Source organism: Haplochromis burtoni, unplaced genomic scaffold (assembly GCF_018398535.1).
Source record: "Haplochromis burtoni strain Fernald_Lab_line unplaced genomic scaffold, NCSU_Asbu1 Contig_167, whole genome shotgun sequence".
NCBI classification, from domain to species: domain Eukaryota; kingdom Metazoa; phylum Chordata; class Actinopteri; order Cichliformes; family Cichlidae; genus Haplochromis; species Haplochromis burtoni.
This window is the reverse complement of record NW_024582528.1, coordinates 154,598-165,751: the sequence shown is the minus strand read 5'-3', so window position 1 is coordinate 165,751 and position 11,154 is coordinate 154,598. Positions and strand designations below refer to the sequence as shown.

At 46.7% G+C, this 11,154-nt stretch overlaps 1 protein-coding gene across 2 annotated transcripts in view; it reads left to right on the top strand.

Moving 5' to 3' along the window:
- The window catches only part of LOC121815262, a 27,912-nt gene extending 17,175 nt beyond the window's left edge, over positions 1 to 10,737 (top strand). The window contains exons 2-5 of one of the 2 annotated variants that reach the window (XM_042225302.1): positions 296 to 427; positions 8,593 to 8,826; positions 8,991 to 9,885; positions 10,638 to 10,737. In XM_042225302.1, coding sequence (XP_042081236.1) covers positions 8,634 to 8,826; positions 8,991 to 9,772 — 975 coding nt within the window. In that variant the 5' untranslated portion in view covers positions 296 to 427; positions 8,593 to 8,633 and the 3' untranslated portion in view covers positions 9,773 to 9,885; positions 10,638 to 10,737. Of the gene's footprint in view, positions 1 to 295; positions 428 to 8,484; positions 8,827 to 8,990; positions 9,886 to 10,637 lie in introns of those variants that run through there. The other variant, XM_042225301.1, reaches the window with a different exon arrangement.
- Positions 10,738 to 11,154: the final 417 nt, after the last annotated feature.

Below are 11,154 nucleotides of genomic sequence, written 5' to 3'. Positions count from 1 at the left end.
ATTTTTTACAGATTGCACTGGGGTTTTTTTGTGTGTGTGTCTTTTTTGTTTGTTTGTTTGTTTGGTTGGTTGGTTGGTTGGTTTTTAGCCCATATGAAGCTTGGTTTTATATTGACTGACTGCATTTATTAATGACACCATTTAATTAACTTTGGTATGCTTTTTAACTTGGTGCTTATCTAGTTAATTTGGTAAAAATTTAAACTGAGGATATTAATGATTGAATAAAAAGGTAAAGTTCCTTTTAAGTAAAAACATGCTCTTTCAAGATCTTGAATTTTTTTTTTCTCCATAGGACAGCTGTGATCTGTGGAGTGGGTGCCTTAAATGATTTTTGCAACAACAAACATTGGCAGAACTGGAACAAGGCCATGTGAGCTTGTTACCTTTGTAAGCTGAAAAGGAAGCTATCATTTTGAGCTCCGGTGTAAGTGAGAGCGGGGAGGAGGGAAACTCGCACTAGCTGCCACTGAAATGTGGCAAGTTAAACACTGAAACAGGCTTGAATTAAATCGATTGGCTTGTAGTTTGACATATTACAATGACTATTTGTTCCATCTCTTTGTGTTTGGATCAGAATGATATCTGATTGGTGCATCCTTATTCAGTTATGTTGACTTGCAATGTTTGCGGATTTAAGTGCATCTCTTTGACTGAATACCTGAAACACTGCAGATCACACAGACACATTAACAATGTATTTTTTTTGTGTGGCCATAAAGATTGTGGCAGAAGATTTTCCTCATGCAGCTGCTTTGCTGTTCATATGTCACGGACACACAAAGATACAAGTACCAGACAAACCTGGAACAGAAATGTGTCTGTGCAGCTAAAGTGTTTGTTGAATTTTTGCAACAGAGAATATGCAGATGTTAAAAGGCTTGTGACTCACTTAAGTGGTCACATACAAGAGGGTTTAAGTGTAACTTGCCCTTTTGGTAATTGTGCAAAAACTTTTAATGTAAAGACATCCTTTTCATCTCACATTTCCAGGTGTCATAGAGGGTGGACTGTCACCCAGATAGCACCTGCACATATATGTGAAGTTGGACAGCCCTTACTAGGTGAAGGAGCACATGTAACAGAAAATGTAACTGAAAACACTGATGTGACTGATGCAGCCCAAAGCATTGATGTTGTGAATCATAACATTCAATATGCCTATACAACAAATCTAGCTTTGTTTTTCTTGAGATTGCAGGCAAAGTGTTTAGTTCCAGCATCTACAATTACAGGGATTGCAAATGAAATGAAAACCCTTCAGGATATTCAGCAGGAGTACACAATGGATGTTTTGTCTCAAGAACTTGAACAGTATGGTGTTCCAGCTGAGACATTTAGATGTCTTAAGCAAACTGTTTACAAGCAGAGTCCTATGTACGAAACCTTGAATGAAAATGGTTCATTATCTACACACCATAGAAGGCTGCAGTATTACAAGGCACACTATAACTATGTTCACCCTGTGGAAGTCAAGCTTGGGTACAATGATAATGGGCAGAAGAGGCATTATCATTACATTCCAGTTCTGGAAAGCCTCACTGCATTGCTGAAAGAGGGAAATGCAGTTCAACAGAGTTTTAATTCTGTTTCTGCTGCTGATGGTGCAATCTGTGATATTACAGATGGGCATGTCATTAAATCTAATGCCATGTTTTCTTCAGATCCAGATTCTTTAAAGGTGATGCTTTTTCAAGATTCCTTTGAGGTGGCCAACCCTCTTGGATCTGCCAAACGAAAGCACAAAATTTTAGCTGTCTACTTAACCTTGGGAAATTTATGTACACACCACAGATCAGCTATTGACCAAATACAGTTGGTACTGCTCTGTCTAGAGGAAGACTGCAAATATTTTGGTGTGGATAAAGTTTTCAGTAAACTTGTGTCAGACTTGTGTGAGCTGGAGTTAAAAGGCATATCTTTTGAGGGCAAGCTGTATACTGGTACTGTTGCATGCATAATGGGAGATAACCTGGGCTCCTGTCCTGGTCCTGGGTCGTGTGACCCAGTGTGTTATGCTTAACCTATTTTGATGTTTATTGTTTGCTTAGGTTCTTTAAGGTAGTCCAGTCCTTTTTGTAATTATGTTACCCTTGCATTACGTCTCCCTTGCCCTTCGTGTGTTTATGTCTGTGTGTCTTGTACTGTCAAGTTCATGCTGTCAGTTATGTCACCTCCCCCTGTACTACGTCTCCCCGGTTCATGTCTCATGTTTCCTGTTTTACTTTGAAGGCCTGCATTCACTGTCTGTGTATTCAGCTCACTCCTCCTGTCCTGTCGTTAAGTTCATGTGTGTCAGCTGCGTTCCCATGTGTGGCCACTTCCCCTGATCATCCCTCATGTGTATTTAGTCTCTGTGTTTCTTACAGTCTGTGTCGAGTCGTCTGTGTTCCTACCCTCCGTGTTTCCATGCCTGGTCTGTTGTCTTCCAAGCCATAGCCTCACCATAGTTTGTTCCCAGTTTAGGTCTTTTGTTTAGCCACGCCATCCCTGCTGTATTTGCACACCTTGTTTTCAGCCATATTAAAGGCTCGCCTTCTGTTAAAGCTCACTCCCGTCTGTTCACTTGTGTACGCACCTGGGTCCATTACACGCATTCTCCACTCGGTCCGTCACAGCGGACCGTGACAGTACGACGCGACCATGTCAGACCCAGCGACACAAGAGAAGGAGATCCTCCAGACGGTGGAGTCGCTATGTGGTAAATGGCTGCGGTGCTCCGGGGAGGAGGAACGGGAGGAGTTAGCCCGCCAAGTGGGAGTATGCGTGTCTGTGTTTCCCTGGCTATGGGAGGCACTACACCCGCTGATCACTGACTTTCTCGTCACCGCTCTCCAACTCCGTCCGCAGCCACGGCTGCCTAGTGTGCGGGCGGTGCCGCCGGAGCCCTGCTGTTGTCCCGTTTCCCCGCTGCTTCGCGAGCCAGAAGCAGTTGCGGTTGGAACGGTGAGGCTCGCCACCGACACACCCTCCGCTCGCGCCCCGTCGGCTTCCGCGTCTTCACCGCGGTCTGGCCGCACGGCGTGGCGCACGGAGACGACGGAGGCCATAGACTTTGGCGAGGAAGAGCGGCAGCAGGTGTTACGGGCTTATCGGGAGGACGAGCTCCGGTGGAAGCCCTGGCTCATCCCGGAGGAGGACCTCTCACCTGCTGCACAGCCTACCAGCCGCTCGCCGTCTCCAATCCGCTTAGACTTTACTTCGCCTGCCTCATTTCTGGCAAGGATGTGGGCGGACGACGGGGAGATCGCCGCTACGTCACCCCCTGCATTGGTGCCATCAGCGCCCATCGCGCCAGCTACCAGAAGGGGGCGGCGCCGGCGCCGCCGTGGCACCGCATTAACTCCGGTGAGTGACTGCGTTTTCGTGCCTCACGTCCCCTCTATGAAGCAGAGTGAGATGAGCATTGATTTGCCGGGGCCGGACACTATGACTGAATCGTGTTCTGAGACTGACAATACAGTGTTTAGTTGTTTAGAAAGACCTACTACGGAAATCATGGAGTCCGGTCTCTGTGAGCAGCAGCAAGCAGCTTGCACCCATGTAGAGGAGGAGCTCCGGGGAAAGCCGTGGCCTACCCCCGATTGTCAGCACATCTTTCGGGGAACACGCCTGGCTCTCGGGGGCCCTCGGAGCTGCCAGGGTCTGCCACCCCTCACTTCCCCATCAGCCAACGCTTCAGCCTCAGTGGTTTCTTCAAAGAGGAGGCGACATCCACGTCGCCGGAGCACCACGCAGCAGCTGGAGGTTGGTGGGACCCTCGTTTCCTCTCGGACCCCGTTAATATTCGAGGTTAGTGACAATCTTTTGCCTCAAAGTCTCCCTAAGTTGCTGGAATGTGACTATCATGAAGGGTTCACAGACGCCCCAGAGAGAAAGACATTTTCTACATGTGCTGGAGGAGCAATAGCGATCCAGTGCTCCCCAACACCACCCGTTCTCTTAATAAACGATGACAGTATTGATCTCGAACTCATGTTTGGTGTGAAGGGTGGTGATATAACCTCTGGTCATGAGCGGTGTGACTTAAATAAGGACACCCTGTCTGTACCCAGTGATCAACCTGACTGGTCCTCAGCTCATTCATCTTGTGACTCTACTACTTGTTATGAATTGTGTGAGACCAAATTATTAGGTAAACCAGAGGAGAACAATTCAAAGCAGCCTCTGAGTGATGCTCTCACTCCTGTACTCGATAAGCACAATTCACCTGAGTTTTGTGTTCCAAGTCAAGAGGACAGTAATGGCAATGTGGGTTATGTTCTGAACTCTAAAAGTGAATTGTGCCCCCCCGAAGAAGATGGGGGACACATGTCTGAACCACGTAGCTCCAGCACCCCTCAGGGCGCAGTGAATGCTGGGGCTGAGATCTGGGCCTCCGATACTGTCTCTAATGATCATGTTTTACCTTCAGTTTGTGTAAATTTGGAATCATGTTCTTTTGTTTCTTCTAACTCATTTCAGGATGGGGTGTTGGTTGGGAGCACTACTGATTTAGTAAGCTCCCAGTCTGCACCACCACTGGCAGCCACTGCTCTATCAGACACTGCGTTAGCTGCACTTCCATTCATAGATGACTCAGAGTCTCTGTCTAAATCAACTTCTGGTGGGGGGGTAGCTGGGGAATGCAGGCCTGAGACTGCCAAATACCAGGCCGAGCCGCATGATTCCTGTCAGTCAGAGCGTAATGAGGCTTCAATCCCCTCTGACAGCGTCACTTTTGTTTCATTTGTGCCTAATATGTTCTCTGCTAAAGCTAATGGCTCTGTCAAACCAATCACAGAAAAGTTTATTCAGACTCTTGGCGTTAACCTAGTGCCAGCCGTCCCATCAGAAGTAAGTGTAACTGCTGTATCTGTAAGCACAGACTCTGATCAGGTTACAAGTCCACCACATGACTTCAAAATGGACGTGAATGAGTCTTCTTTACCCAGTTGTGCCGACTTAATGGAGGTCCAGGAACCTAGCCATGAACTGATTAACCATGTTTCCTTGAACGGTTCAGTTATACACGCAGCTCATGTGGTCGAACTAGCCCCTTTGGTGACTGAAACTCTGTCACAGGTGAAGACTGTCACAGGAAAACAACGTGACGTTTCCTTAGAGGAAATGAACTGTACTGAGAGCCTTGGGGGTCCAACTTTCGAACAGGGGTTTTTCTTAACAGTTAACTCGCTTGCTAGGGATGGCGAAACTTCCGCTAGAGCTGATGCTGGGACCGTTACGGACTCTGGGCAATATTACGGGGTAGATGCTGCCTGTGTGACCAAGATTAGTCTATGTGATCCTGGTGAGGGTGAGGCAGCCAATCTGAGTTTGTGTTTTTCTGCCTCTGAGTGTAAAGAACCAAAGACTGGGAATACAGACTCTGACTTTGTGTGTGGGAAGGAAAATGACTCGTGTGATGTTACATTAAACTTCCCAGAGAGTCAGCGGCATCTTTCTTCTGCCAGGGTAACGGCTCAGTCCCCTGTTCAGCTCTCTGTTTTGCCAGGGGTCTCCATCACTGCTCATCCTGCACCTGTGGCTGGATGCCTGGGTGTGCCACCTCGGCACCTCGCAGCACCCCTCCTCATGCCTCGTCAGCTGGAGGGCCCGAGGAGCCCGTCCAGCAACCTTCCTTGTCAGCTGGGGGTTCAGGAGAACCGCACCAGCCTCATGCCTCGTCAGCTGGAGGGCCCGAGGAGCCCGTCCAGCACCATGCCACATCTGCTGGGGGGCCCGAGCTGCCCGTCCAGCCGTCTTCTGCTTCTGCTACGCCTGGTCCGGCCTCTGCTTCTGCCTGTGCTTCACCTGGTCCTGCTTCGCCTGGTCCAGCTTCGGCTTCTGCTCCTGCTTCGCCTGGTCCAGCTCCGGCTCCTGCTTCGCCGTCGCCTGGTCCGACCTCTGCGTCAGCTCCTGCTTCGCCGTCGCCTGGTCCAGCCTCTGCCTCAGCTCCTGCTTCGCCGCCGCCTGGTCCGGCTCCGTCGCCTGTGGCTGCCACGCCACCACCTGGTCCTGCCTCGTCTGGTCCTGTGCCCACCGGGCCTCGGCCAGTGCGCCTGACACTGGAGAGCCACCGCTGCCTTCCGCGCGGTCGGCCCCCTGAGCTGCTCCGCCGTCCCCTTCGCCGCCGCCGTTGCACCCACACGGCTGGCCTCCTGACCGGCTCTGTCACCTGTGGCGCCCGCCTGGTCGGCCCCCCGACCGTATGACCCTTGAACTCTTGTGCCCGCGGGCTCCGGGTCGGCCTCCCGAACCGCACGCGCGCACACTGCCTCTCACATGGACGGCCTCCTGATGGGAGATGGCGTGGCCTGTTGGGTTGCCAACCCCCGGGTCGGCCGCCTGAACTCATAAACTGTGGGCTGGTGTGTTGCCGCCCTCCGGGCCGACCCCCTGAAGCTATGTCTGGACTATTGTTCGTACGTGACGTGCCTCCAGTGTTTTCTGTTGGCCTGTTTTTTTTCTCTCTTTGTTCTGTCGTCCCTCTGCGTTCTGCGTCGCCTGCCTGCTCCCCTGCGCTGCCCCCGCCGCGCCGGCCTCGGTGCGTCGGTGGTTTCTGTTTCTTGTGTGGTTTGGGCTGAGTGCGCTGGTCTGGAGCCAGCCCTTGGTGGGGGGGTGGTGTCATGGTCCTGGGTCGTGTGACCCAGTGTGTTATGCTTAACCTATTTTGATGTTTATTGTTTGCTTAGGTTCTTTAAGGTAGTCCAGCCCTTTTTGTAATTATGTTACCCTTGCATTACGTCTCCCTTGCCCTTCGTGTGTTTATGTCTGTGTGTCTTGTACTGTCAAGTTCATGCTGTCAGTTATGTCACCTCCCCCTGTACTACGTCTCCCCGGTTCATGTCTCATGTTTCCTGTTTTACTTTGAAGGCCTGCATTCACTGTCTGTGTATTCAGCTCACTCCTCCTGTCCTGTCGTTAAGTTCATGTGTGTCAGCTGCGTTCCCATGTGTGGCCACTTCCCCTGATCATCCCTCATGTGTATTTAGTCTCTGTGTTTCTTACAGTCTGTGTCGAGTCGTCTGTGTTCCTACCCTCCGTGTTTCCATGCCTGGTCTGTTGTCTTCCAAGCCATAGCCTCACCATAGTTTGTTCCCAGTTTAGGTCTTTGTTTAGCCACGCCATCCCTGCTGTATTTGCACACCTTGTTTTCAGCCATATTAAAGGCTCGCCTTCTGTTAAAGCTCACTCCCGTCTGTTCACTTGTGTACGCACCTGGGTCCATTACACGCATTCTCCACTCGGTCCGTCACAGCGGACCGTGACAGGCTCCCACATGATTGGTGGGTTTACAGAAAACTTCAGCTCTTGTGAGTATTTCTGTAGATATTGTCTTGTTACAAAAGATGACTTTAGGTCTAACTCACTCACAGTTGCCATGCATAGAGATCCTGTTGGATATAATGAGTCTCTGAATTTTTTGGAGAGTCTCCTGATGTAACAATGCATCATGGAATTAAAGGCAACAGTGTTTTCAACAGATTATCTAACTTTCATGTTTGTCAGCCTGGACTGCCACCATGTCTGGCACATGACCTTTTTGAAGGTGTTGTTGACTATGACATAGCACTATGTTTGCAGTTCCTAATAAAAACAAAAAAGTGGTTCAGCTATGAGTCACTAAATGACAGACTTGGATCTTTTTCTGGTGAAAGTGGTGACAAACCAAATGCCATTTCCAACAAGGGAATAAAGCTTGGAGGCCATGCAGCCCAGAACAGGTGGCTGTTGAGGTTTTTACCCATTTTGGTGCATGACAGAATTAAAGATGCTGACAATGCTGTATGGCTGCTTATACTTCTTCTGAGGGAGCTGGTTGAAATTGTCTGTGCACCTATGCTATCAGAGTCGCAGATTGCGTACATGAAGGTACTCGTCGAAGAGTATGTGGAAATGAGGCAGGAGTTATTCCCGCATGTAAATCTCAGACCAAAACACCACTATCTGCTTCACTATGCTGATTTGAGTTTACAGTTTGGTCCACTCATACATACGTGGACTATGCGCTTTGAAAGCAAGCATAGTTATTTCAAAAGGTGCATCAGGTCAAGTAAAAACTTCAAAAATGTGACCAAGTCTCTTGCTGATAGACATCAGTTGTACCAGGCTTATCAGAGTCATGGTGGCCTGTTCAGTCCACAGGTTCAGGTTTTCAACTCAACTACATTTTATCCAGATCTGTATGACGGTGGCATAAGAGCGGCAGTTGCAGACTTTGAAGTTACCTCAAGTAACTCAGTTGTGACAGATAAAGTTAAAGTCAGAGGTACTTCATATGAGAATGGTTTCCTTGTCCTAATGAGATACACCAAAGCAGCTAAGTAGGCAAATAGTCTGTTAATACATTAGTTGTAGTGTCTAAGACATAGTTCAGATTAGTACAGAACTATTGTGACATAAGTTCAAGTCAAGATTCAGAGAAGCCGCAATGAGACCAAGACGCTACGTTGGCTATAGCATTATAAAACATTCTTCTTGCTGAGGGAGAAAAATGCCAGCTGGGTGCCTGAGCTTGGGGTCTATGAATTTGAGAAAAGTTGTTCTGATAAGCTCATTTGCAAAAATATTGACCAGCTTGGTGATTTTTCTCCCCTTTCCTTTTATCAGAAAGGTGCAAGGTCCCTCCTCCCGCTTAAGCATATGCCACTATGGAGCTAGTAAAAGAGTTGGTTAAAAAAGCTATGCCATTGCTCAGCAATGATCTCATGGATTTACTCATGGCTCGACTGGAAGTGATTGGAGTAAACAGTGTAGATGACCTTAACTTTGTCAGGATTGAGGACGTCGATGGAATTCTACCACCTATTCAGTGTCAAAGACTGATTCAGGCCTTCAGTGTCGGTAAGTCTATAGGGGTGTGTGTGCAATTTTTTTTCCAAAGGAAATGCTGCTACCAAAGCAAAGTTATGAATAGATTTGTGTATACCTTCCCCAGATTGTTGACTAAAATTATGTGTGTAAGTAATTTTAAAAACTGAGCTAATATTAATTTGTGTATTTCATAGAGCAACAAGTTGGATTGGTCTCCATTTCAAGACCTTTGCCACAGAGTGACCATCAGCCCCAAACATCATCTCTAACTCCTGGTCCCATGGATTATTCCTTACCCTGTGAGCCATATGCTGTACCATGGCACAAAATGCCTCCCAACCTCATGCTTGCGTTGAGGGAAAAGAAGAGACCAAAGCCTAAGGAGAGAAGAGAACTTGTTCGTGTTATTATTGATGATGTCCTCTGTAAAGAAAACATACGACCAGGAAGAGCAAAGCTGCGAGAGATTGCAAGGCAGATTGTGCAGGAATATCCCTTCTCTTTTCAAGACAGAGAGCTCAGTGGAACTAAAGTCATTGGAACAGGATATGAGTCTTTGTTTATACAGCTAGAAAACAGAGTTGAAAATGTTAGGAGGCCATTAACGGTCTGCTCAGCAAAGAAAATGGCAGATGATGAAGCCAGAAAGAAGAAGCCTACATGTTCAGATTGGTATGGATGTGTTGAGTGGCAGCCTGCAGTTGAGGACACAGAAGAACTAGAAATTAAGCAAGAAGAGTTAAAAAGAGCCTTCAACACTGACCGTCTTCAGGAATCATCTGTTCGAAAACTGATGGCTGAAACATATTGCATCCAACGTGCAACTATAAACAAAGGAACTGCTGTAAACAAAATAGTGGATGAGTGGCCCTTCCTTTTTGAGGCAGTCCACCTTTTTGAGCACACACAGACTCTCCTTGGCTTTGCAGTTCAAACAAAGCTATCAGAAGAACTAACAATCAAAGAAAGCCCATAAAAGACTTTCTTAACTTAAAAGGCATCGAAATACTGGAAGGTCCATTATCACTGATAGCTGGAATTGCAAAGTACTTCAAGGAAAACCCTCACCATCTTATGTACCAAAATAAGGTGGGTTTAGCACCCGCTTTAAGTAGCTGTCGAAACATAAAGTGCTTTTATCATTTACGAATATTTCTAAACTCAGACTAATGGTATCAAAGCTTGAACTTGAGATGATTATTCATGCTTTTATTTCTTCTCGTTTAGACTATTGTAATGGCCTTTTTACTTGTTTTAACAAATCAGCCTTAAATCGTCTTCAGACTGTGCAGAATGCTGCAGCACGTCTCTTAACAGGCACCAAGAGAAGATCGCATATCACTCCAGTCTTGGCCTCCCTTCACTGGTTGCCTGTAAATTTTAGGTTTCATTTTAAAATTTTAGTTCTAACCTTTAGGGCCCTACATGGTCAGGCTCCTCAATATTTATCTGACCTGCTGAAACCACATACATCTTCTCGGGCTTTAAGGTCATTAGATCAGAGACTGCTGGTGGTACCGCACTCGTTTTAAAACTCGTGGTGATCGGGCCTTTCAGACTGTGGCACCACGGTTGTGGAATTCTCTCCCACTGTCTCTTCGCTGCACGGACTCCATTGATTCTTTTAAGAAACAGCTGAAGACATTTTTATTTAGAAAAGCATTTGATTAATTTCTTCTTATGCTGTTTTTATAGTTTTATTGTTTTACATTGTTTTATTTACTGTTATATTGTTTTTATATTCCCATTTCCTGTGTTGTAAAGCACTTTGTGATTTTTATCTGTGAAAAGTGCTATATAAATAAATTTTACTTACTTACTTTCTTTGCTTTATTTTACAGCAACAGATTTGCACAGCTGGTGGACTGAGCATCCCATGCACCCCCTGCATACTTACTATGGGTTTGTAGTCTATATTACACACTTTCCAGTTGTCAAATCAGGGAATATTACCATCCAATGCATTAGCAGCATCACATTTGAGAGGGTTGGTTGTCTTCACACAGTATATAGACAACCAAATTGTTTTGAGTATAATTTTAAATAATTTAGAAGAACTAAGGAAGAATATTACCAAATGTGTCAAAATGAACATACTGGAATTAAACATTGTCAAAACTATATGCACTGAATTGGGTAACAGGAATGGTCTATAGATGAGATCTCAATTGAGCAGGTTGTTCAAATATTGTTTCCGTAGAAAAACAGAAAATGTACTGGCAGAAAATTACCAGGACATTTCCCGTATTTTGACGGAGGATTTTTTAACAGTGTACCACCTGGTATGGCCACCACACTAGCGAGGCCCTAGAGGGTATGTGCAGTGCAGCACTGGTTTGTAAGCTGCCCAGCCTGGAA